The sequence below is a fragment of the Cynara cardunculus genome, assembly GCF_001531365.2.
Source record: "Cynara cardunculus var. scolymus isolate 2C chromosome LG 13, CcrdV1, whole genome shotgun sequence".
NCBI classification, from domain to species: domain Eukaryota; kingdom Viridiplantae; phylum Streptophyta; class Magnoliopsida; order Asterales; family Asteraceae; genus Cynara; species Cynara cardunculus.
Window position 1 is genome coordinate 9,030,489 of NC_037540.1, and position 27,229 is coordinate 9,057,717.

The window sequence follows — 27,229 nt, forward strand, 5'->3', positions numbered from 1 at the left end:
GTTGTTGGAAAGTGCGTTGCAATCACACATGGTGTAGGTTTGGTTAAGGTTGTGGCCCCGAAAGGAAACGGGGAAGATACTTGGTCCAATAGATACACATTTAAAGAAAAGAAGAGTAAGACACAACCATTTATCATCAATACATAAACCTCTCACGAGATTGTCCTAATTAAAATATGTCTATGAATTATTATTGGAGGATGCTCCCAAGTTAATATTGATTCCAAAGATCAAAGAAAGATGAATTATGAGAGTGCATGTGAGTCAATTGACAAATCATACATACTCGTTGATGATATATTCACATATATTGTTGCTCATGAGATGATAGAGCACGATGACATCGAACCACGCCCAATTGAAAATGTCAACAAATAGCAAATTGGCCTAAGTGAAAAGAAATAACCCAGGAGAATTATATTATTTGAAAAATGATAAAGTATTTGATCTGATAGTGCTAACCCACCAAATGTAAAGCATGTAGGACATAAATATATCATTTGTCATAAAAGCATAATAAGGATAATTAAGTCATAAAATATAAGGCTCTAATTTGACGCAAAGTTTCTTACAACGCCATGGACTGACCATGATAAGACTTACTTTCCCGTGACAAACATAATAGGGTTCTGCTACTTAATTAGCCTAGTAGTTTCATGAAGGACTGCAGATGTAGTTCATGGATGTGGTTACTACATTTTTCTATGGGAACCTACGTGTATTTATAAAAATAGAGTTCCAACTCTATATGTCAATGTTATAAACATAATAAACACTATTAATGAAATAAGATAAACCATAATCTACTTGAAATCTGAATTTGAGATGAAATATCTTGGGAAAACTTGGTTCTATCTAGCTATTGGATCTTAGACACCAAACTTGTGGAATATTAATCCACCAATCCGCATATGTGAAGAAAATGATCATGCGGTTAATATGGACAAAGCGCTTCCGACTAACACTCCCATGATTAGTCAAATGTTGGCTACGAGGAAGATCTGGTTCGTCTTAAGGATGATGACAAAAAGGTGTTTGAAGATGAAATTCTATATCTAAGTATAATAGATGCATTATTGTAGTTAGCACAATACACTTGACCATATGTTGTATCTCTCAATGAACTTATTAGCTAGAATTAGCTCAATGCCAATGCAATGTTATTGGAATGATATCAAATTAATCTTTTGGAACAATTGATGTGGGATTATACTTTCCCTACAAAGAGATAAATTAGATTGATAATGGAACTTCAATACCTACCTAGACGGTGAACGACAAAAGTACTAGCCCTTACAGAAAAATGCCACACGATGTCTTGTTATGTATTTGCTGATATGAGTAATATATATGACTCATACAAAGGTTGTTACCATGCTGGATAAGGAATCACCATAAGGAACATATCCCGATTGCTTGGAAATAAACTAAGCATACCCTTGTAGCCACCTCTTCGGACTATTCCAATAATATTACTCTACATGAGACTGCTCAATAGTGTACATGGTTAAGGACTATCATTACACATGTTAGATGAGTTATTGTTTTGAGTTCATCCAAAACACTGCCTTCATTTATGCAAATGATGCATCATATAGTAAAGAAAAAATCTATGTATTGCAAAGAAGCTAGCGCATTGTACTATTTTTTTTGTCTTATTTTTATTTTTTCCCATCGAGTTTTTATTTTGGCATAAACTTTAACGAGACAACAATTGTGCACCAACACTCATTTGACTTGGCACAAGGATGAATGTTGCAGAATAAATATGTCATTGTTTAAAGGATATAATGACAGAGATTGATAAATCAGAGTTATATTACAACCGGATATCACGTAATTATTTACTTATATCTCATAGACTCGTACTATTAGACATTCTTTCAATGTATTATATTGTTGTTCTATTGCATTATAATATAACAATATATTATATTACTAATAACACCATAAGCCTTATTTGTGCAAAAATAAAAACCCTAATTTCCCACTCAGCTCCCTTTCTCCGTTCTCTCTCCACCATTCACTTTCTCTTTCAACGCAATTCATCTCATCGACGGCTACCACCTTCCCTTATGGCGACGGCGGGCGATGGAAGGGCTCCATACGAAAGCAGCGGAACCGGAGGGAAGTTCCGTAAGAGGCCTTTCCGGCGCAGTGTTCAGGCGACGCCGTATGATCGGCCTCCTACCCCGCTCAGAAATAGCAATCCTGGCCTTTTGACGAAGCTTGTGGACCCCGCTTCTAGACTCATTTACGCCGGGGCTCATAGGCTCTTCGGCGCTTTTCGCAAGCGTCTTCCTCCTCTATTATTGCAAGGGCCGCCAGGTTTAATGCTTTTGCTCTCAATTAGATCAATTGTTAAAATTTAACGCCCCTGTCAGCTAATTTAGGGTCTTTTTGGTTGTATTAAGACACCTTTTTGATGGCAATCGTAGGGTTCCATAATTGGGGTAGATTTCTATTAGGTTTTTCTTTGGTTCATTGGCTGATTGCTGTATTCTTCCTTAATTGGTTAGGCTTTTTTCTTCGGCTGTAGAAAGGTGTTTTTTTTTTACTACATCATGTCATGTCCTAAGGATTTATTTTTGTTTTGGCTGATTATCTGATTATTGCATTTTTGAATTGCTTAGGTCTATATGGCTGCAGAAAGTCACTTTTCTATAAGAATCTGTCAATTTTAGGGTTTACTGATAGTTTTACTCATATAATCTGTAAGGTGAGAAAATTTAGTCATCTGGATGAGAATATTTTGGGTAATGGGAAGATGTTATGATGACATTTACTAATTCTGTAGCTAAAGTGGGTAAATGTTCCTCGTAACTGCGGAAATGTGATCTATAGGTCTATTTATGTACAGAAATTGGACATACAGTTAGGTTATCCAGGTCTAACACTAGCTCTTCAATGGCCAAGAAAACATCCTTTTTCCTGAATTCATTTTTGATTAAACAAAGTTTTTCAATTTTAAAGGATATTGTTGATAACTTTTATACTTATTCTGATGTGAATGCTCTTTCTTGTTTGTAACATCTTTTTATAGAATCACATTTTTAAGCTTATGTAGGTTGGTCCACTAGAAATTAATAGTCAGAGGAATTTAAAGGACAATTGATGCCTTAAATCAACCTGGTCACAAGCATGTCAATGTGTCTGTGTATACACAATCCCATTAAACTACACATCAGGGTTCACTATCTAATTATTGTACATGTACTTAGAGTTCATATGTAAATGTATAACTGACATCTGTGAGTGATATCTTAACATTCGTGGTTTTCTATGAATGGACACGTTTTATTCCTTGAGGTTTTACTCTGTCAAAATTTGTGAACCATAATCTAAGAGATTTTTGCGATGGAACGCTACAGTAGGCAGAAGCCATGGAACTTCTGGTCTCATGCATGTTTACAAGTTCAACTGTAAAAGTCAGGATGCTTGAAGCTATGTTTGCGACATCTAGGCGGGAGAGTAAGCTCCTGGTGTCATGCATGTTCGATATTAAATGACGATGGCGACACAAAGTTAAGAATTTTTAATTGTATATGTGGGAGGGTGAACTTCTCATGCTCACATGTACATAGGTGCTTAAAAATTGTTTTTCGTGGGTGATATAATTTTATTTAATCTCTGTTCTCTTTATAACATTTTCCATTGTTAAGATTCTGACGACACACGTTGCTTGGAATGAAACGTTTGTCATATGGATGGAATGATCCGTTTTGAAAATTTCAATTTTTGCTCACCTGATTTCAACATGTAGAAACAAGAATTGCTGTCATGTGCTAGTTTGGATTTTGAACTTCTAGTCGTCCTACATATGAGTTTTTCCATTCTAATCATTCGTCTGAAAAATGTTAGTTTTGATAGCACAAGAGCTTTAAGTAGGGTGGCAAGTATTTATGACATGAATAAATTGCTTACTGATGAGATAATTTGAGATTAGAGTACAGAAACGGAGGATAACTTGTGAAGCTTTTACTAGGCTGTAGCTGAAAGCTAAAAATTATAAGTAATTCTCAGAAGAAATAATTGATCTGAAAGTCATTGGGTATAAATCTAAATGTATATCTATCAAGCAAGGAAGATCACTTAAAACCATATCAAGATGTTCTCGTAATTGACTAATTGTAATAAGCCACTCTTGAATTGCTTCTGTTGTAAATTTTTCTGTCCGCGTGGAATGAATCTAAGATATTCATATTAAATAGCTTTTGTATCACGTCAATTGAATTTCTGCTTAAAGCTTTACATGCCCCTTACAAAAGCTTTTATGTGACCAGAGATTAATGAAGAAGCCCAGAAGGTTGCTCAGGAGGCAGTGCGAAATGTAAGCTGTTTATTTCAATTTTAGTACACACTCTGTCTTTTGGGTGTCTGCTTCCTGTCTGCTCTGAATATGTCAATTGTGGTTTTATGTATAGAATGTTGTGCGAGTAATTTTGCTAATTGAATCTTAAAACTTTTTTCGATTGTAAGTTCTAAAATCTCTGGCTTTTACTTGTTATCAAGTTTTATTTTTGAATTTTGCTTATTTTAATCTGAGGGTTTTACTTTTTGGGTTTTATTTGGTATTTGTTCACGTTTTTGTCTCTGGTTTGATCCTGATTGCTATACATTTTCCCTAGATGCCCTTCACTTCCGTTCTATCTTTTGTATTGCTTCATTAAGTGATAAATAGTAACAATAATGGTGGAATTTATGAAACTCTAAGCTTTGCAATGTTGTTTCAGGTATGTGGGCATGGATATGTAGTCTGTGCTTTAACACACTAGACGGAATTTCCTAAACTTCTACTCTGCTATCTTGGTTTTTCTGAGTTCACATATTTAATCTCCTTGCGTCTACCTCTTGGCAATAAGTTTTTCAAAATCTAAAAACACCTATTCTGTTACTATTTATTAATAGTTTTAAATCCCACTTAAGAGTCTTGTTGAGGGTAATTAGTTACAGCTAAGTATCAGAAGTAGGTGGAGGGATTTAGTTTTCATTATTGCTGGTTGTAGTACTTTCTTTATGAGTTTGAATGATGTGATCTCTTATGTTGCTGGTGGTTTGTTTTGTCCAACCATTTTGTCTGAAACCATTCTAACCTTGATGTACTTCTGCTTATTGACCTGAAGAATTGTACCGGAGTATCAGAACCTAGCACTGATCAAGGTGTTAACTCTGCTAGCATCTCTGCTGCTGCTGGGATATCAGAGCTTGAACAAATGTTGAAACAAAAAACCTTCACCAGGTTGGTCTCTCTTTTAGTAGTCTTCTATTGTTATTATTTACGCTATAGGTGATGACTTATCATTGCTTTACTTCCATCTTTACTTTATACAACATGTATGAATTGGAGGGCTATGCTCATTTACTAATAAGCTGCAATTTTGTTTTCACGTCACATATGGAGGGGGTCCATACATCTCCACACTAACCAAAAAATTGCTTTTGAGGTAAAATAGTGTTTCCTCATTACCATATCTTTTGAAGTAGAGAGGAAAATAATAGGTGTTCAGATTTTGCTAACATTTCACTTGATGCTCCTTGAGCGTATGTTTCCTTATGATGAGATACATCTTTAATCCCCCAAATTGTGCTTATTACCTGGCCTTGATAGAATACATGGGCAATGTTGAAAATTTAGAGAAGGCTATGTAGAGAGAATAGCAGGAATTTTAATACGAATTGAGACTAGACTTTACAAAATGAGGATATCCAACTATTTATAGGAAACAGTTAAGATATGCTAAACAAAAAAAAATAAAACTAAACTAATTCAATTAAAGCCACATTTAACAAATCTCGACCATGGCTTTAATTCTAGTACATTTTTTTTTACTTCCAACTATCAATGTTTAGGAGATCCAAACAATGCCTAAACTTATTCAAAGAAACTGGTTTCGTCAGTGCATCAGCTGGATTGTCATCCCTCACTTTCTTCACTTTAATTATTCTTTCCGAACATATATAGTGATAACGAACATCTATGTGTTTCGTTCTCTCACGACGCACCTGGTCTTTTGCAAGACAAAGGGAACTCAGGCTGCCACAAAAAACTACAGTATGATCTTGATGAAACCCAAGATCTCAAGCAAACCTTTCAGCCAAATCCTTCCTTTTGCAGCCTCTGTAAGAGCCATATATTCAGCCTTTGTTGTAGACAAAGCAACAGACGGCTGTAACGTCGCTTTTCAGCTCACTAGGGCATCTCCAACAGTGAATACATTTCCCGTTAATGACCTCCATGTATCAAGGTCAAGGTCAGCTGCGTAATCAGAATCAGAAAATCCAACCACAATACAATCTATTTCTCCTCCATAAATGAGACCTACATCAGCTGTGCCTTTGGGGTAACGAAAAATACGTTTCACGACAACCTAATGTTCTTTCCCCGGATTAGCCATGTAATGTGAAACAACACTAACATCATGAGCTATGTCAGGTCTAGTGCAGACCATGACATACATAAGATTTCCTACAACATTAGAATAAGGAACTTTGCTCATATACTCCACCTCACCCTCGGTTTGAGGTGCTAAAGCTATCGATAATCTGAAATTTGCTGATGAAGGTGTGCTCACAGGCTTTGCAGAAGCCATACCAAATCAAGAAAGTATCTTCAAAATGTAACTTTTTATGACAAGAAAAGTTTACGTCTAGATCTATCTTGGATAATCTCCATACCGAGAATCTTTCAAGCAACCCTCAAATCTTTCATGTCAAACTCATAATTAAGGAGTCTTTTTAACTTTTTAATTTCAGCCATATCACGAGCTGCTACTAACAACATATCGTCCACATAAGCCGCTTCTAGTAAATCCATGACTCACCATAAATCTGTCAAAACATTCATACCACTGTCTTGGAGATTGCTTTAAACCATAAAGCGATTTCTTGAGCTTACAAACATAGTTTTCTTTACCTTGAGCTACAAAACCCTCCGGTTGACTCATATAGATTTCCTCTTCAAGCTCACCATGTAGGAAAGTCGTTTTGATGTTCAATTGTTCAAACTCCAAATTTGCTTGTGCTACTAGTGCCAACAACACCCGAATGGATGTATGGACAACTTTTGAGAAACTCACTCTCCTTTGTTTTCCAAAGATGCAATGTTCACAAAAGCCCAATTGAGCAACTCTATAACCTCCAAAAGTCCTTTCTTGCTGAGAATTACCATGCCTTTTTCACTAACATGCCCTAGCCTCATGTGCCACAAACGTGTCAAATCTGACTCATTCTCTGAAGAATTAATGGCTGGTGCTGCTGATCCAACAACCGTACTACCTTTCAGAACATACAAGGTACCTCTCTTGACTTCTTTCATCACTACTAAAGCACCCTTAGTGACTCGATTTACTCCATCCTCACCGGTGTACTTGAAGCCTTTTGAGTCGAACACTCCCAAAGATATTAAATTTTTCTTCAACCCGGGTACATGACGAACATTTGTTAGAGTTCTCACAATCCCATCATGCAATTTAATGCTCACCGACCCAATTCCAACAACATTGCACGACATGTCATTTCCCATCAAGACGTTTCTGGTTGCAATCTTATCATAAGTTTTAAACCAATCTTATGTGGTGTCATGTGAAATGAACACGCGAAATCAAGAATCCATACATTTGACTAACTTTTGCAATCAACCACCGAGAGCACCAAATCAACCTCCGAACTTGAATCATCTTTTGCTACAGCAGCGGAACCTTTTGACTTAGTTTTGGACACTCATTTTTCCAATGACCCGGTTCTTTACAATAGTGGCAGCTATCCCTTGGGTTTCCACTTGGACCTCTAGTTTTCGATCTTGATCGACTTCTAATTTTCCACTTCCCTTTTCCTTTCTCTGGACCCTTTTCTCTACCTCTATCTCCATTTACCATCGACAAGCCAACCGATTGAATTTCGGAACTACTTCCTGAAGCTTTATGTCGCAACTCTCGTAAGTGCAGACTTGAACGAACTTCTTCCATTGTAATTGTGTCTACCAACAACGAACGAGTTGACAAAATTTTCATATGAAGTGGGCAACGAAACCAATAAGATGAGGGTGACATCCTTATCTTCAACATTCTTCAAATCCATAAGAATGGAGTTTAACTCGTCAAGATGTTCCTTTAATGGCATTCCCTCCTTCATTCGTAATGAGGATAACCTTTTCTTTAACAACACCTTGTTTGTTAAAGATTTGGTCATGTAGAGGTCTCTAGTTTCTGCCATAAAGACGCAACAATCTTCTCATCGGCAACTTCATAAATCACCTCATTTGTCAAAGATAACAAGATGGTAGAGTGAGCCTTTTCATCTTGTTGTGCAAATTCAAATTCAGCCATCCCTTCAGGCCTTTCACCAGCCAAGGGAATCCAAATGCCTTGTTGTTTTAGGAGAGCTCTCATCTTGATTCGCCATAGGCTGAAGTTCTTTCCTGTAAACTTGTCATTCTTGATCATTTGTGGAGGCATTTTCAAAATCTTGATTGAACCGAATCGAAAACACCAGTCGCTTGTCACCAATTGATCACCAATTTCTAATGTGAGACTGCAAACGATCGCCAATTTCAATTTCTAGCTTCCAATCGATCACCAATTTCTGATACACTTCCCAATCGATCGTCAATTTCAATTCCAGAAACCAAATTGATTGTCAATTTCAAGATGTCGGACTCCAATCAATCGCTGATTTCAGTTCCAGAAAAGCCAATATCACCAAAAAGACTACTGAATCCGATGATTTACACCATCAATTTCATATACGAGAAGCTTCACCTTGAATCGAACACCAAACAGACCCAAACGATTACCCATTGTAAGATGATTAGCGAAAGTGATGAAGCGACTCCAAAGAAAAAATGTCTAAGAAGTTTAGCGATTAGCGATAGAAGGAACCCTAGGCTCTGATACCAATTTGTTGAGAATTTAGAGAAGGCTATGTTGAGAGAATTGCAGGAATTTTATTACGAATTGAGACTAGTCTTTACAAAATGAGGATATCCAACTATTTATAGGAAACAGTTAAGATAGCTAAAAAGAAAAATAAAATTAAACTAATTCAATTAAAGCCACTTTTAACAGGCAGAATGTTGATCAATGTGATTACATGACAGTTTTGTTTCTCTATTTGCAAATGCATTATGAATCATCAACTAGCAACAATCCTGAACCCAAAGGTTTGGTTTAGCGGTATTCAGTGGGTGTCTTGTCACCTCATGAAGCATTAGGGATGGGGTGCAAATTCTACTTGGTGCTATCTATCGATTTTTTGGGGCCATGCTTGCTACCTAAAGACCAAAGGTTTGCTCAGGCCGTGTTGGCCCTTTGCATGGTATCGGTTGGCCAATGGTGCCATATACCATGGTTTGTATAAACCAAAACAAACCAAGTTAGCTAATTCCACAAGGAGTAGGGTCTGGGGATGATTACAGATCTTACGTTTACCCCAAGGAGTAGAGAGGTTGCCTTGTTGCATTAGAACAACATTTGCCCTGTTGCATGACATTTGTATAATTTCCATTTTGGTTTCTCAATGGAATTTGCAACATTTCTTCTAATTACAACTCATAAAACTAATATTACTTGTTACTCCAATATTATTATCATTATGAAGAGGCAAAGAGCTATTTATAATTTTATGGAGTCCACAAGAGCCACCTATCATCTCTTTAAATTTCATAAGGCATTTGGCTGGTTGTCAAAGGCTTCCATCACACTATGTGTGCCATGGTAGTTACTAAAGAAATTCTGACAGCTAATTTTGAGGTTGGTTCACGTTTCGTAGAATACCAATAACAATTGTTCCAACTTCATTTTGTATCTCTTGAAATTTGTAAATTATAACATATCTTCTTTGTTCTTCTCTTTGGTATTTAAAAGTATATATGATATGCGCATGCATACGGTTCCACAGTACTGAAGCTGCATGAAAGAATCTATAGAATCAACATTTAGAACAGGACAGAGTTAAGAGCCTTTCCGTCTTAGCACTATTTTTTTTTTATCGGGTTAAAGAATAGTTTCTTCAGAACCCAGGGGCTTGTGAAGTATTTCTCATTATACCAAACAGTGAGCAGATCATTTAATTGGTAAACTTGGAAATGTTGTTACTTTATTGAAATTCCTTCCCAAAATTTATATTTTCATGAGAGCAGAAATTCAGTCATAAATGATAAAATGATTCAAGAAGGCGAGAACCAACAAATACCTTCTTCAGGTGTACAGATCCAAATGGCGCTGCTTTTAGCATTATATCTCCCATCATGCTGGTATATTTTATAAGTGACATGTCTACTGTGTCTTATCATGTTCTCATGATATGAACATAAAATAAATTGCTGTATTGCATAAATTTGGTGTTTAAAAGTATCTGTTAATTGTACTTGGCATTTAGACGGTGATTCAGGTGCGTCATTCTTTGCGAATGTTAATCATAGACATGATTAATTATCCTGATCAAGCCACAGTTTTGTTTCTGGGGCCTCAATGTTAAGTGTCTGTACAGAGGAAATTCTGAGTTCAGCTCCCCTACCCCAGCCAGAAAAAAAGGAATATAACAAACAAACTCAATTGTGACTGTATCTTTTACCATTTGCTGTCTCAACTGTCTTCGTGTTTGTGTGGATTATACTACATTACTAACGTTACTGGTGTTACATACTGTACAGGTCGGAAATTCAGCGGTTGACGGCATTGTTGCACTCGAAAACGATCGAGTCTCCTGATGATGTTGTTGAAAAGGATGGAGCAAAGCTTCCTAGTTCCCCATCTCCTCTTTTAAGGCTCGAAGCATCAACAAGTGGCTCCCTAAAAAAACATGGAAATGAGAGGGATAACTTCCATGCTGATATTTCAACTCCTATCGTCAGTTCAAGAGTGAGTAATAGGTTCATGCTTGTATTTGTTTGTGTGTGGTTTCATTCTTTATTTCTACTCAAACAATTTCTAGCATATGTCAATTTGGTAGTCTTGCATATTTTATTTGTCACTCAACAATTCAGGTTTTTTGCTTGCAATATATTATTATATTGTCTTTCAGGTTCTTGAAGAGGAGATTGCTTCACCTGCTGAGCTTGCAAAGGCTTACATGGGATCCAGGCCTATGAAGGTAGCACCATCGGCACTGGGGTTAAGCAGCCAGGCACCGAGACAAGATGTGAAGTTGCTTAATAATGCATCTGGCCTTGCAAAGACTCCAATTACATCTGTGGCTCCAAAGACTGCAAACAGTTTCAGGGGTCTTGAAAATGGCTTCTTGACGCCAAGATCTCGAGGCAGATCGGCCATGTACAGCATGGCTCGCACACCATATTCCAGGGGGCCTTCAACTTTTAGCCAAAAGGTTTGCTTGATCTGCATACCTCTATTAAACTTACTCCTCAATATTGCTGAAGTAGAATCTGTATCTACATACATGATTTCAGGAAATCAATTCTGAATATGGTCATGGTGCAGCATTAACATCTTCTCAGTCTGCATGGGGGCATGAAGGGAAAATGGTAATTATTGGGTGTATGCCTTATTTTGTTTCCTAAGAGAATGTGACTTTATAACTGTGTTTCCACGTTCTACCTCAGGCTCTAAAGCGTCGGAGTTCTGTACTAGATGATGATATTAGATCTGGTGGTCCACTGCGTAGAACTCGGCAGAAAGCTAATCTTTTAACACAAGGAAGTTCTCTGTCAAGAGATAAAAGAGAACTCGGGTATACTGCTTTGCAACAACCAGATACTTCAAGTCAGAAACTGCTTTTAATGAACAAACCTGAACCAAAAGTCTCCAAGGACTTTGAAGAAAATGGGGACACCAGCATGCGTGTTTCAGGCTATGCTTCTGTTCCTACAAAATCTACTCAAATGGCAACAAAAATATTGCAACAGCTTGAAAGACTGAGCCCAAAGGAAAAGAAGTTTGAATCAACTCTTGCTGGAATGAGAGATAAATCACCCAGTAAACTGACGTTAAATATGCTCCATGGTCAGGCTCTCAGAAGCCTGGAGAAAGTGGATTCGCCGAAATTTCTTCCTAGCCCTCATGATAGTCAGAAATCAGAGAGTCAACACCATGCTAGATCACATGATATTCATGAGCCGGCCTCTCAAAGCAAAGACAAAGTTGAAGAAAATAGCTCAAGGAAGTTCCCTATTCCTCGTAACATGTTGACACCAGTCAATGGTGATTCGACAGTTCTTTTAAAAGATAAAGCACCAGTGGTTATAACCACTGCTTCAACCTCAAAGCTTCCAGCCGAACCTCCTCAGAAGAAGCGTGCTTTTCAGATGAGTGCACATGAGGTTCGTCGTATTTCTTTTGTTTGTGTACTATTACATTGCCAGTCAATAAGAAGAACGGAATAATAAAACAAGAAATAATTTATCTGGCTGTTGTTTGAGATACAATTATAGGCAATGGTGTTGACTTTTCCATGGAATAATAGAACCACTAGAAAGTTGTTTAGTTTTCATGGGATTTTTCTTGTCCTCGCCCTTAATTTCACACACTGAAGGATTTCCTTGAATGATCAATTTAGTGATCTGCAAGTAAATAGTTTCATTTGGCTCTCGGTTTATCTGTGGCCAACATACAGAAGATAGAGATGGTTTTAGTGATTTCAACACGAACTACATATTGGCATTGGTCCATTGGCGCTTATTGTCTAAATTATCTTCTTCCATATTATTCGCAATTTGTCTGCCTTTGTTAACCTTTTACCCTTTTTATTACATTTTTACGCCATTTGGAACCATCAATTTCAGTAATATCTAACACCTTTCTATGTTTGATGTTAAGAATTTTACATTAATATTAAAAACTTATATTAGTATATTCTGACGGAGATATACATTTTAAACTTCAAAACCCTTTCAACTTTATGGTCTATATACTTGATTAGACTTGTATATTTAAGTTTGATCAAATCCATTTACATGTGTTTTGACATGTGGTTTGTTTCATTGGTATTCTTGCTTATATTTCAACGCTGTTTGTCTCATATAGGATTCATTGGACCTTGATGATGACGTCCATGTTAATGGGAATGTGTCCTTCCCATCGGCTGAAGATAACAAACCGGAGGCATCTTTGGTAGCAAACAAACCTGTTTTTGCTGAAGTCATTCAAACTCCAACGCTGCAGGAAATCGCCAAAACTTCTGCACTGGCTGAAGTAACTCCCGTGTTACCTGAGGTTGCTAAATTTCCAGAACAGGCCGAGTTGAAAGAAGTTGAAAATGTCGCATCTTCTCCAAAAACTGATGTTGGATTTCTTGGTGGTTCTGTTGGTGAGCAAGGAATAGGATTTAAGTTCCCTACCTCACCTCCATCAACTACTGCCACACAAACCATTGTACTTCCTCAATCAACCTTGCAAATGGAGAAGGTTGATTCTGAGAAGGATTCAAATAATTTCTCATTATTTGGCGCAACAGCTGAAAAGGTGTCACCATTCCAGTTCTCTGGCAACGAGCCTTCAGAAATCAAATCAATTGCTAGTTCAGATCCAAAAGCACTTGACTCAACCAGGTTAGAAGATTTTTGTATATGCTTATTTTATTGGGCCAGGAAGGTGGATGGTAATTCATCTTCTATAGTAAAAAAGTTTCTTCAAATATAGTTCATCCTGTTGATGGTCTTTACTACACTAAGGCTAGATCCGGACTAATTCTAGCCTATTCTTATGAAGGAATCTCTTGTGTGTTTGTGCAGCGTGTTTAATTCAGTCTCAAAGAATGATCATGTAAAATTTCTGGCATTCAACAAGGATGAAAATGGCGATAATCAGAAGGCAGCAAATATGTTTGGAAAATCCGAGTCTTTGTCCTCTCCTGCTTTTGCAGCTACATCAACAAGTGGCTTTTTCTCGTTCGGCAGCTCCAGCAAGAACTCTAGTACTCCTGATGCAACACCCGCTTCAACCTCTCCTATGTTTTCTTCATTCACCCCGCTTCCAGCTTCTGGTGCCAATTTGAATTCGCTTTTCAATAATAGCTCTTCCAATGTTACTTCTGCCAGTACTGCCACCGTCATATCCACCACCGCCACCACCATCACCACCACCGCTGCCTCCAGCACTGTTTTCTCTACGTCTGTGCCAGCACCAGCTTTCTCTACATCTTTGCCAGCACCAGCTTTTTCTACTTCTTTGCCGGCACCAGTTTTCAGTTTTGGGTCTGCCATTGCTCCAAATTCGGCTTCAGCAGCCCCAACTTCAGTGACAGAAACTGGGAATACAAATGAGAAGGAACCGAAATCCAACATGAGCAGCTCACCTTTTGCTAGTACATCCTTTGCCACAACCACTACTGGAAGTAGCCTCTTTGGCTTCAGTTCTCCGGCTGCCACTTCAACCACCAATAATCAGTCGCAGGCGTCTTTCTTTAATGTCTCGAGTGGATCTCAGGCAAACACGCAGACATCTACTGCTGTTACACAGGCCGTGCCCTTCCTGTTTGGCTCTTCCACCCCTTCCATAGCATCTGGTTCTACTGGCATTCCATCCTCTACTACTTCAGGAAGTTCCTTTTTCGGTTCCTCAGCTCCTGCTTTCAATTCGACGCCTAGTTTTGGTATTAGTTTTGTTGCTGCCTCTTCAGGGACTAAATCCGGTAGTTCCACGAGTGGGTCTACTACTAGCATATTTGGTTCTGCAGCTTCCACAGCTGCTTGGCAGCCCGCCAAATCATCTGGATTTGGGTCTACATTTAGTTCTCAATCTTCAGTGTTCCCGTTTGGGACATCTTCCACACCCATGCCTTCTGCTAGCACTTCGCCGACCGTGTTTGGTTCATCGAATACAGGTGCTTCAACAGGGTCTTCGATGTTTTCATTCACTACAACTGGTGCCACCAACTCCTCTTTTAATGCCCCCTCACAAGGTCAATCTGTTTTCGGGAACTCGACTCCTGTTTTTGGAGCCACCACCACCTCACCAAACAATAACGATCAGATGAGTATGGAAGACAGTATGGCCGAGGATTCTATGCAAACTCCTAGTCCTGTATCTCAATTTGGTCAAGCCCCTGCAGCTGCACCCGGTTTCATGTTTGGTTCTGCCACCCCAACCCCGAACCCAGCAGCAGGACTTCCTTTCCAATTTGGTGGCCAGCCAAACCAAGCACCGACTCAGAATCCTTTCCAGTCATCTAGTGTAGAGTTTAATGCTGGAGGAGGAAGTTTCTCGTTAGGCTCTGGAGGTGATAAATCTGGGAGAAGGATAGTGAGAGTTAAAAACAAGAACAGGCGGAAGTGAGAACGAGAGAGTTCAATAAAAACATGTGAAATGTGTCGTATGTTTGGAAGTGTCGATTTTTCCTGGCCAGGTATGAATGTCTCAGATGTTCTTTTTTTCCGGTTTACTTTTGTCGTTAGTGTTGAGTATTTGTAGTTAGAATGTTATTAGATCACAGTTTTGGAGTTGTGTGAAGTGTTTTAGAGGCATATGTTTGGTGTAGTAGAAATAGATGATGTCTGTGTACTCTTTATGTAGAAAACAAACACCATAAGCAAAGGGTATGAATTCCTCATTGTTGTCGCCTTTTTGTTTCACTTGAAGGGGTTTATTTTGTTCGATTACTTCCGAGTAAACCTAATCCCCTAGTGACTTAGAACATCATTTGAGGGAGGAGTAATTCGATAACATATCGAATGTTGTAATCCGTTGGTAATTAAACTGCAGTTTTATGTGATGTCCGATGTTTGTGGAATCCGATAGCCATGAGAAATTATGTAGCTTTTTTTCTGTCAAAAATCCTGTTGAATTCCACAAATAATAAATTCATTATTCCTTAGCATAAATGAAGTAATTGTATACCGTCTTTTTGTATCCAATTTAACCAACACTGCCCACCCTCTATCCCAACCACCGTCATGCTACTATTGTCTTGCCTCACCCCTAATCTCTCCACCATCAGATCACTATTGTGGTCGTCACAACCACCAACACCCACCCTAACTCACCACTGATCACCATACAACTATTGTCCTCATCATAGCTGCCATCCACACCCACAACCACCTCGCTTGATTCCCCAACCTTGCCACCTGACCACCATGTCACTATGTCTTTGTCACAAGTCACAACCACCACATTATGTGTGGTGGGTGGCGCAGGTGGGTGGTGAGGGGCACGACCTACGACCAACACCATGTCACCATGTGACCACTATTGTCGTCGTCACAGATGCCACCCCTCCCCTCCAACTAAAGATGGAGATTCCATTTCAATTCCACCAACCAAACTTATGATCGAATTCCTTCGATGAATTTTAATTCCATTAAATTTCATTATGTAAACCGAACGTCCCCTAAGGAGTTTGTGGTTAGGCAAATGAATGAAATTGGGAATGAAACCAGTTTAACCTAGAATGAAGATTTGGGCTATGGTGGTACAGTTTGGGCTATGACAATAACATTTTATCAAGTTAAACTTTTTCTTAATCATACCCCTCATATTTTACATTAATAATTGAAAATTCTTAACATTTTGTCATTTTATATTATCATCTAACTTGTTAACTCTTTTATTAAACATGACTATTTTTTCAGTTTAATTATTCACCTAACAGTTAGTTTTCAACTAACAACTAACTTATCAACTATTTCTACAAATATAGTCTTAGAGAAGCTTCTTACAAACATCTTGTACCATCTCAAAATCGTATAAGATAAAGAACAAATGCTATATGCGTCATTTTTATGTCAGAATCAGATAAAATCATATATTAAAAATGTAAAAAGTATGTAAAAATGTTGATATGAATGAATTAGCAAAGAGAAAATTACCATCAAAACCCAGAAGTCTAGAAATAATATCATTTCATAGAAGTATTAAACTGTCTATTTACAATGGTTGGAAGGTATTCCTTCTCTCAAAAATATATAATGGGGTCCCTAATATCAATTAACCTTAAATGTGCTTCATAAATCAACACTAGCAGTTTACTATCACTCTAAAACCCATCAGGGGCCCCAAAGGATTGCTACCTAGAAACATTTATTATAGATGCAAAAGGTCAAAAGAAAGAATGAGAAAATAATCAAAACCCCCGAAAAATCGACACCATGCCTCATCCAATCACATCTCTACTTCCATGAGTTTAATCAGTTGCAGGAGAAAAGAGCTCCGAGACAAGCTTCACCACCCCTGACATCGGTGCATCATCCTGCACAAAACAAACCAATATTTTCATCAAAACCATCAATCTTTTTGAAACGATGAATAAAACATGTAAATTTAACTTGAAATCTTTTGAGAAAGAAACGTAGCAATATTCGCTGAGACACCCTAAGATGGTAGTTAAGAATCATTTTGGTAGTTGGGTAATGTATTAACACACTCACTAGATACACAATGTCAAAGCCTTCCCGGTAGCTATCAAGAGAGTTCTCAATGTTGTGATTCCTGCAAAATGCGAATAATATCAATCAGTTTTGGTGATACAAAGACTCATTTTAATATCATGTCTACAGTTAGTTTTGATTTAATGGCTTTAATTTTGACAAAGCATGCACTTATCTTGCAAAATGTTATCGAATTGCTCGAGAATTGGTCTCTAGTTTCTTTTTGTAATGTATGAAGAATTCTACGACATCTTCAAATAATTAAACTAATTTTGATGGTCTGGTGGTACTACCATCAGATTATGAAAACTGTAAACAACGAGCCCTTTAACCAAAATAGTTGGATAAGCCAAGAATGAAACAGGAAAGAAAACAAATCAAAAATAAAATATTGTAAAGGAGGACAAGGGATAACACGGACATATGATCCAAGTGAGGTGTGCAGATGTGAAAATCGTAATGACATTTATAACTTACAAAAATCCCACAGAAATGCGGGTTTCATAATTCAGACCATCGGACATTCTCAGGTCTCCCATGTGATCACCAAGAAGTAGCACATTGGTTCTTTTTTTCACAGAGGCACTGTCGATTATTTGGTCATCAACTTCACCCAAGTGATCATGCAAGGATGCAGCCATATCAAGAGCATGTTCATTCTTATTTAAGCTATGAATCAACTTCCCTGGTTCAAGCAACATGTCACAATTTCAAATATAAGAAAGAAAACTAATCAAATATCACATCCAACAAAGAACTGAAGCAAATAATCAAAAAATGAACAGATTAAACATGAAAAATACCATAATTATCATATATTGAAATGTTGCTACTTAAATTTGCCACAAACATCTCTACAACCATCTGGTGCATTATTGCTTAATACGTTTTAACCTTTTTAAGGTCTAAACTTTAGACGTTAAAAAGATACATGAAATCATTAAAACATATTCATATTGTGTGCACTTAGCATGTGTGGCAATGAGCCATGGTGCACCATGCATCTTAACAGCTATCTTTTTCACATAAGAGATACAAATTGATAGAATTTCCGTTACTGGGATCAGGAGTATACCTGTAAAAGATACTAGGTTACCATTTTGGTCAAATTTCATCCGGTTTGATACGATCTTAACATTTTTGAAAGTTCTATGGAGTTTCTGACGAAGAACCTGATGAAGTTGAGAGGAGACATTGTATTAGTAAATTGAAGTTGTAGCTCCATAACAGGATAAGCTTTGCTAATTGGCATACATGAACATGAACTGGCCCTGGTTTTAACTTACCTCCTCGATGATATCTGCTAGACCTGCTGAAAATATAAGAACCGGGATATCTCTCTCCTGATGGTTTAAAGGGAAAAGAACATGAAACAATAAGGGAAATTCCTGATCCACTCGATGAGATTACTTTAATACCAAACAAACCCGTCAAATAATGCTAAAAATGAGAAAGAACTTGCCTCTAAAAACTCAAAAAGCTCAACCACGCCTTCTCTGAAAGCAATCACAGCACCAGCTACAGAGCTTCTTATTGCATCATATGTAAGACCTCCCTCAATAAGGAGACCGTGGCTCTTACCCCACCTACATTAGTTAAAAAAGATGCTTTACTAAGTATTACAATTCTTTTGAAGTACTTAGAAATGCAAATGTAGATATAGATATGTTCTTACCGGATGCTTTAAAGAACAATAGATATGTTCTTTACCTCAAGTCACATCTATAATTACATATGGCAAATACTCTCTCTCTCTCTCTCTCTCACACACACACACACACACACTCCTCTTTGGTTGAACCGTTGACCTCCAAGGAGGTTGGGATCTACAAGGTACCACTAGGCCAATGACCCTTTTGATCACTTCTACAAAATCTTCTCTCGTCCTCAAAACATTACCCAATTGGTATTCTTCAAAGGGTTTTGAATGCATCCCCATTTTCAAAAGCTCAAAAAAATTATATTTCAAAGTTCTTCGGTAAATCCAGATGCTTGTACAGTCTTGGCTATTTAAAACAAAGTAGAATTGCAGAAATTGAATGCTTAAAATAACAAAGAAGTTGAACTTGTAAATGGTCAACATACCACTCTTCCATAAGCTTAGTTTTTTCATCAATTGGAATTTGTGGGTCATATTCTATAGGATGATAGTAGTTGAATAATTCATCTCTCTTGGCGTTGTATTCAGGATTCTCTTGTTGCAGGAGGCCGTGACTGGCTACATGTGTAATTACACAATAGTTTAATCGCATTGAAAACACATAATAACCATTAAAAACATTGAAAATTTTAAAGAAATCACAAACATACACTGTCCTCGACATCCATCAACCCAAAATTTTGTCAATGTATTATCAAAATCTGCAATAACCTACAATTTTGAACGATGAAATGATTACAATACAATATACAAGTAAATGGCAGTTCCCTTTTATCTCCCACAATTTAAGATAACGAATTGCGATACAATAGGATCGAAATCATAAATCCTAGAAGATGCTCATCAAAAGAAGGATAAAAAAAACCTGGAATTTGGAGGGACCGGCGAGGCGAATAGAGGTTTTTTTATGGTGAAGCAACTTGGGATCATTGATGACGACCTTGGAAGAACAACATTTGGACCCATTAACCATCGCTCCGATTTCAGCTTGATTCATACTTGTTCGACTAAAACCCCGAACCCTTGAAAATGGAAACGAAATTACGCATATGCATTGAATCATATAAGCAAAAGAGGAGATTGGTGTAAGGAAAAAGAGTTGAAAACCTGAAATGGAAGTGAGAGAGAGTAATAAGACGATGAGAAATGCAGCGAAATGTGGGAAAGCCGTGAAGACGAAAGCAACTCAGAGACATAAAGAGGGCAGAGTTAATGGTGAATCCTTGAGAAATTGGCGGCCTCTACCCTAAAGTAAAGATGCGAGATATGGTTCGCACCTTCTTATGGCAGAGAAGTACACATAATTAACACAATCAATCGGTTTGAGATCGCTTGAAACAACTAATACTTTTAAAGTCCTTGTCAACAAATGCTTTTTGAACTCCTTATTACCGGTTTACCATCGGTATAAACTGTTTATCCAAATATCAAAAAATGTTCATTACCAATGTGACACTGAAATAAGTCAATAAGTTGTTTTATAAACAATCTCAAAAACCTTAGTATCATCAATCAGAAATATTGTCTTTATTACCTTAGATCGTCATCAGACGGGGGCCAAAAGAGTTACGCCGAATTTCAGAGATAGAGTAGTCAGAGCTTTGGACTGAGGAACCAGAGTTCATGACGTTGCTTCTGATTCTAATACATATATAACTGCTCCAAACGTTGTCTGTTAAAGGTTAAAATTGTCATTCAATTATGCTTTAACCGTCTCGATTTCTCATATAAATATGTAACGGAGAATCTAGGTATATACAAGGACTCGATCTTACAGCCTTTGAGAGGAGAGTTTCTCTTGAGTTATCCCGATACGAAATTCGTGATACCCAAGTCATTAAGGGACGAATTGTAGTATTTGGTAAGTGAACTTTCACGATCCAACGAGATTACCAAGTCCACGAATCATCACCGGTCCCCAATTTCTAACAGAAATTGGTATGAAATTTGATGAGATAATAAAAAAATTGTAATCTTAAAGTAAAATGTAAGACTCCAGGTATATTAATTTTTATTTTATCCGGTTGGTATAAAATTTAATGTAAATGAATAATGTTATATCAAATTTATTTTTGAGTAATATATATCACCTTTTACGTGTGTATATTTCTATAATATATGTTACTTAATATAATATATATAAGGTTGGGTTCTGGTAAGGAGAATTAAGGTGAGAAGCATAAGAAAGGATGTCTAATTTTAAATGCACATTGGGATGAGATGCATCAAGATGTCAATAATCAATCTCCGTATCAAGCATGATTTATAGATGAGTTTAAAATTAAAAGGTGATTAAGAGTTCAAATCTCTTCTTACGTTTCTCACTTCACGAACATCAACTTTACAAATATACAGTTTTATTAAAGAAATTGTTACATAAAACTCATCTGAATCAAAAACCTAATTCAAATCAAATAATCTGAATAGGAAAAAAGATCTTGAAATCATGAAGATGTCCAAGATCGATCATGTAACAAACCCAAACCAAACTGATCTTTGAATATGCTTAGATCTATCCGTGAAGAAACCAAAAACCGAAAGTAGAAACCCAAACAAATTCTCGTTCAAAACTGTTGGTTCTATTCTTGTTCAATGGAAGTTCAAAATCTTCAAACAAGAAGAAATCTTGTGCAAATATGAATCAAGAATCGGTGCCAAACCCAGAATCAACGATCCAAAAATCTTGTGCAAATCTGATGAGCTTGTTGCTCGATCCTCGATTTTTGATTTTGGGTTCATCCATTAATCCAGATCGATGATTTCCATTTTGCCTTATGTGGTTGTGGTGGGTAGTGGTTCTCGACAAACACAGTCATGTGCTTCATTGCCGTTTATTGCTCCTAGTAGTAGACATAGATGTAAGAAATCCCGATTATCCAAATAGCTAAATTTCGATCAAGATCGTTCCTTGGCATATCAAATATCAGATTTTTTAACATGGCCCAATTTATATTTGTTTAGGGCATTTTATCAACCCATTCAAATGTCGTTGTTAGTTTTTCTGTCTTTTAATATATGTGTGTGTGTGTGTGTTGCTGCAGCATTTGGCTTTTGGTCATACATAAAACGATTTTGGATTGAAAATTTCATACTTTGTTTTGTGCCAAACTTTCACCTGTTCACAAATATCAACTTAAATATAACAGAAGACCTTAGGCTTACTACCACAATGTTGTACTGGTTCCAGCCTTTACTACTAGCATCTTCAATCCCATTACCATTTGGGAAACCACTACCACTATATTTCATCAACCACAAAACAAGCCCTTGACTCAAAAAGGTTTTTCCTATTTCAACCGCCGACAATCAAATCGAATAAAAGTTGCATACATTTTTTATGTTTCTAATCTCACGAAGCAAAACTGCGTTGCCAAGACCTACAAGTAGCACCATACCTTCACTCGCATCATTGTTGTGCACATTGTACCTTCTGTGCTCCACCATGCATGTCATCGTCATCTTCTTCATCATAAGCTTCTTGAGCTGCTTGTTGCTGCTTCCTTCTCATCTCTTCTTCAATGTTGACATCATGCAGAGTTGTCTCCTCACATTCATCCACTTCCATATCCGAAATCTGCACCGAAGGCCTTGCTGGAAGAACCGTCTCGAGAACCTTGCGTTGCTCTGGGCTTATGGATTCCGGGAAATCCACACTAAAGTGTATGTACAGCTTCCCCTTCATGAATGGCCTTTGGTACATTGGCATTCCTTCATCATTTATTGCCTTGAATTGATCTGTAGAAACAAGACATATTTTACCATCAGACCATGGATGCAATGACAACATCATCGCGATTCCACCACCACCATATCAAGAATCATTAACAAGCCCAGTTCATATAATCCATGATTGTTCAATGCAAACAAGTGTACTCAAGAAACTCAATTCAAATAACAAAAATGGCATACAATTATGTAGGTTGGACGTCTTTCTAGCATGAATCATATTTTAAACAAGAAAAGGGATGGAAGGAAGAAATTTACCAGGTTTAACAACATCCCCAGGTAGAGACTTGATCAAAAGTTGTCTGTTATCTAGATGGGTCAAGATGAACTGGAAGCCACAAAGTGCTTCTGTCAGATTCAAGGTGTGTTCATAAAATATATCATCACCCTTCCGCTTAAACTTGGGATGCTCTTTTTGTTGCAAGACAAACACAATATCACCAGTAACAGTGTCAGGCTGCAAATGTGAGACAGAATCACTATAATTACATTTGAACATTACTAAACTTTTAAGGGAAAAGAAATGGTATTTGCCACTTTTGGATCAACAAGTCCACAGGAGAGAAAGGTATAGTTGTTATTGGCATCTTACAGCTTCATCAGCCTCTCCAGGGAATGTAATCTTTTGTCCGTTCTGCATGCCCTTCTCAACATGGACTTCAAGAACTTTCTTCTCCGGCACCACCTTTTCACCCTTGCACTGTGGGCAGCGATCCTTGTCATCAATTGTTTCTCCGGTACCCTTGCACTCATTACAAGGTTGTTGCATTTGCTGGATCATAGAAGGGCCAAGATGTCTGATAGAAACTTTCATGCCTGAACCTTGACAGCCTGAACATTTCATTGAAGCACCCGACTTTGACCCTTTGCTGCAAAACGGGACCTCAAGTCAGCCGATAAAGGAAACATAAACCAAAAAAGGTCCACAAAACAGCGAGCACTCACCCCGTGCACTTGGAGCAGATTATATTACGTGAAAGAGAGAGTTTCTTGGACGTTCCATTGTAAAGATCCTCCAAAGAAACTTTGAGAGGGTGGATAACGTCTTCTCCCCTTCTCTGTCTTCGTCCCCTGCTGCTGCTGCTACCACCACCACCTGCTCACACAAGATTTCAAATCAAAAGAAATAAGTACAAGCCCAAAAATGGCATTGTTGCTTATTTCTAGCCAACAGAATCAAGAGTGCTTACCACCGAAAGGACTACCCCCAAAAAATGACTGGAAGATGTCAAACGGATCATGTCCACCCCCTCCACCACCCATCCCTTCCTTCAAAGCATCCTCTCCATATTCATCATATATCTGACGCTTCTCTGGGTCACTCAGAACCTCATATGCTTGGGCAAGCTCTTTAAACTAAAACGGAAACAGCAATTATGTGTAAAAACAACGATCCTAAACACAAAAGTATCTGATATTCTGATTATACATGAATGGAAATAAAAGGTGATCAAATCTCTACTTGGCAAGATACCAAGAGAATTGCAGGAATAGAATTGACTTTGGAGGTGAAATTTTTGTTACTAGTCTTCGGACAAACTACAATTTTCATGATATTAGCAAGAACTTTTAAGAATTCAATAAAGAACCATGATTGACGGTAGGAGAACTGTGCAGGTAAGTTGTAACAATTTCCCTTTTGAAATTGTCCCATATTAAATCAAAATTCCAAGCCAGCTTTACTATTGCGTTCATCCATAACGTTCATTTGGCTTGAAAACCTAATACTTCGTCCAAATAAAGATATACCTCTGCTACCTCATAAGAATTCAGGGTTGCAAAATCGAACACCAAATTATGAACTTGTTAACTATCAAACATCACCAATTGGTTGTTCCCCCACAATAATTCATCCATATGTAATAACTAGATTATTCCTTCGACTAGCAACAACAACTCAACGTCATCAGATAAATCCATAGTTAGAACTTTTCAACAATCAAAAGAATTCCAGCAATCAACTTTATTCGTATACCAATTCGATCCAATTAGCCATCGTCAGGTAAAATTTATAATTTTTCCTTATCAAACCACCAACAGCAACAACAAATAACGTTTAATTACCGTAATGTAGTACGAAAAACAACAAACAAAGTAATCAACACAAATTAATCACGCGATTGAATCAACTTATACGAAGGTAAAAAAAACAGAAATTATTGAAAAGTTAGGGTTAGGCAGTAGCACCTTCTCAGGATCTCCACCTTTGTCAGGGTGATTCTTAATGGCGGCTTTCCGATAAGCCTTTTTGAGATCATCTTGGGAAGCGGTATTCGGAACCCCTAGGATCTCATAGTACTTGGTATTATCGCTCTTCTTAGGGGCTCTTCCAAACATCCTGCTCTTCTGCGATCTTCACAATTCAATCAAAATCTAATACAGAAAGAAATTGAAATCAAAATTCAGAGTCGTCCAATCAATCGATCGCATACAAACGCATAAGAAATTGTTGAAGCGTACTTGGGAAGACACGGGCCCGAGAAGTCTCTTGAGAAAGAGAGTGAAGGGCAAGGTGTTCAATTTGAGGAGGTCAAAATGGACGGTCCAGATCGTTTTCTTTACGAGGATGTCGGACGCTAAAGAAGCCTCTAGAATCTCCTAAACGTTTCCTCCTCAACCGTACGCATTACACAAATTTCATTAAATAATTTACATTCATATTTAGTTAGTGTTGCACCGTGTCACAATATAATGGTTATAAATTATAATTAAGGTAATCATTGATAATTAATAAAATATTTAGTTATTATTTTATCATATTTTTATAAAAATAATAATAAAATATTTTGTCAGTTATCAATGATTATCGTAATTATATTTTAAATTTTTTATAAAGTCATTTAAGTAGCTTTAATAAGTTATGAATTAATATTAAATTTTAAGTAATATTCATCAATAAACAGTACTTCGTGCATAAAAAATCATTTTTAAAAAATAATAACCAAGTATTCTATTAGTTCTCAATGATTATCCCAATTATATTTTAGTTTTTTTATATTTAAAATGATATGTTTATCCAATATTTGATTATATTTATCTGCAGTTAGTTAGACGAATTCAAGTATGGAGCTTTAATAAGTTGTACTTATACACAATCTACTTGTAATCTTCAATTTTAAATAATATGCATTAATAAACAGTATTTCGTGCATAAAAAATCGTTTAAAAAAAATAATAACTAAGTATTCTGTTAGTTATCAACGATTATTCTAATTATATTTTAGATTTTTTTTTTAAAATGAGATGTTTATCCAATATTTGATTATGTTTATATGCAGTTAGTTAGACGAATTCAAGTATGGAGCTTTAATATGTTGTACTTATGCACAATTTACTTATAATCTTAAATTTTAAGTAATTTGCATCAATAAACAGTACTTCGTGCATAAAAAATTGTTTTTAAAAGTTTTTGTCAAATACTTTATAATATAGTATAGATTATGTTATTAAACCAAATATAAATTACTTCGTTATTGTACCAAAATTAAATGATAATAAAAATCTTGAATTAAGAAATTACAAAAAAATGAGGAATTTTAAATAGTCAATTTGATACGAATGCCTACGTATTTTTGTTATGCATAAAGTACTGTATATTGATGCATATTACTTAAAATTTAAGATTACAAGTAATTATGCATAAGTACAACTTATTAAAGCTTCATGTTTAAATTTGTGTAATTAACTGCAGATAAATACAATCAAATACAGGATAAGCATCTCATTTTAAATATAAAAAATCTAAAATATAATTAGGATAATCATTGACTTATAACATAATACTTAATTGTTATCTTTATCAAATATTATATTATTAAAGCAAAATTAAGTTATTTCGTCACATTAAATTAATTTATAAAAAAATTTGAATTAAAAAAATATACATAACAAGAACTTTTAAATAGTTAATTTGATACAAATATCGATATATTTTTTTCAATTTTTTATGAGATTTTATTTAAAAATAAAAACATTATCGTTTTCTCAAAACCACATAAAACCGTATTATATCGACATAAATAAAGAATAAAATGAACATTGGAATCGAGATATGTCTCGATACATTTCACGAGTATCCTTTTTAGTATCAATTAATGATAATTAAAATTAGTTGAAAATTATTAATTAATTTTAATTATACATTAATATTAATTATTATTATTCATGTTAGTTATTTTTATATTATTTGTTATTTAAATTATTATTCAATATATGGGAAAATAAATAATACTAATTAATTAAGATATGTAAAGTTAATCATTTTTATTTGTATACATATTATATGTAATGGAAAAAATTTAATGTAGATTTTTGAGTTAAATTTTTGGTCGCAATGCGGACCTGGCTGTCGCAATTACATATATGTGTTGAATTTTCGGTCTTTAGCTAAATCTGCAATATTGTGGGAGAAAATGGTTAGAAGAACAAATTTGAAAGAGTGAAATGGTCATTTAACTCAAGGACTCTTATATATATATATATATATATATATATATATATATATATATATAGGGGCTGGTTCAAAT

At 36.3% G+C, this 27,229-nt stretch overlaps 3 protein-coding genes across 7 annotated transcripts; 1 reads left to right on the forward strand and 2 right to left on the reverse strand.

Annotated features, from left to right (window-relative positions):
* The first annotated feature begins 2,003 nt into the window (after nt 1-2,003).
* LOC112524060 (nuclear pore complex protein NUP1-like) lies at nt 2,004-15,523 on the forward strand. 2 transcript variants are annotated; one of them, XM_025133683.1, is made up of 9 exons: nt 2,004-2,328; nt 4,284-4,330; nt 5,124-5,239; nt 10,649-10,856; nt 11,020-11,322; nt 11,405-11,479; nt 11,558-12,274; nt 12,978-13,501; nt 13,685-15,523. In XM_025133683.1, exons 1-9 carry the CDS (start codon nt 2,076-2,078, stop codon nt 15,225-15,227), a joined length of 3,786 nt encoding a protein of 1,261 aa, XP_024989451.1. In that variant the 5' UTR covers nt 2,004-2,075; the 3' UTR covers nt 15,228-15,523. The 2 variants fall into 2 exon arrangements, with proteins under 2 accessions (XP_024989451.1, XP_024989452.1); XM_025133684.1 differs by lacking the exon at nt 2,004-2,328 and adding an exon at nt 2,370-3,471.
* Nucleotides 15,524-16,775: 1,252 nt separating this feature from the next.
* On the reverse strand, nt 16,776-22,014 carry LOC112526143 (7-methylguanosine phosphate-specific 5'-nucleotidase A). Of its 2 annotated transcripts, none has more exons than XM_025136540.1 (10): nt 20,512-22,014; nt 19,843-19,999; nt 19,628-19,688; nt 19,403-19,535; nt 18,780-18,903; nt 18,604-18,660; nt 18,393-18,489; nt 17,795-18,002; nt 17,318-17,378; nt 16,776-17,139 (listed from the first exon to the last, which is right to left on the reverse strand). In XM_025136540.1, exons 2-10 carry the CDS (start codon nt 19,972-19,974, stop codon nt 17,074-17,076), a joined length of 939 nt encoding a protein of 312 aa, XP_024992308.1. In that variant the 5' UTR covers nt 19,975-19,999; nt 20,512-22,014; the 3' UTR covers nt 16,776-17,073. The 2 variants fall into 2 exon arrangements, with proteins under 2 accessions (XP_024992308.1, XP_024992307.1); XM_025136539.1 differs by lacking the exon at nt 20,512-22,014 and adding an exon at nt 20,085-20,274.
* An 80-nt stretch (nt 22,015-22,094) lies between these two features.
* On the reverse strand, nt 22,095-25,252 carry LOC112526142 (dnaJ protein homolog). 3 transcript variants are annotated; one of them, XM_025136536.1, is made up of 7 exons: nt 25,164-25,252; nt 24,891-25,076; nt 23,894-24,059; nt 23,649-23,799; nt 23,296-23,572; nt 22,962-23,160; nt 22,384-22,712 (listed from the first exon to the last, which is right to left on the reverse strand). In XM_025136536.1, exons 2-7 carry the CDS (start codon nt 25,038-25,040, stop codon nt 22,384-22,386), a joined length of 1,272 nt encoding a protein of 423 aa, XP_024992304.1. In that variant the 5' UTR covers nt 25,041-25,076; nt 25,164-25,252. The 3 variants fall into 3 exon arrangements, with proteins under 3 accessions (XP_024992305.1, XP_024992304.1, XP_024992306.1); XM_025136537.1 differs by lacking the exon at nt 25,164-25,252 and having other exon boundaries at nt 22,095-22,712; nt 24,891-25,040; XM_025136538.1 differs by lacking the exon at nt 25,164-25,252 and having other exon boundaries at nt 23,897-24,059; nt 24,891-25,040.
* Nucleotides 25,253-27,229: the final 1,977 nt, after the last annotated feature.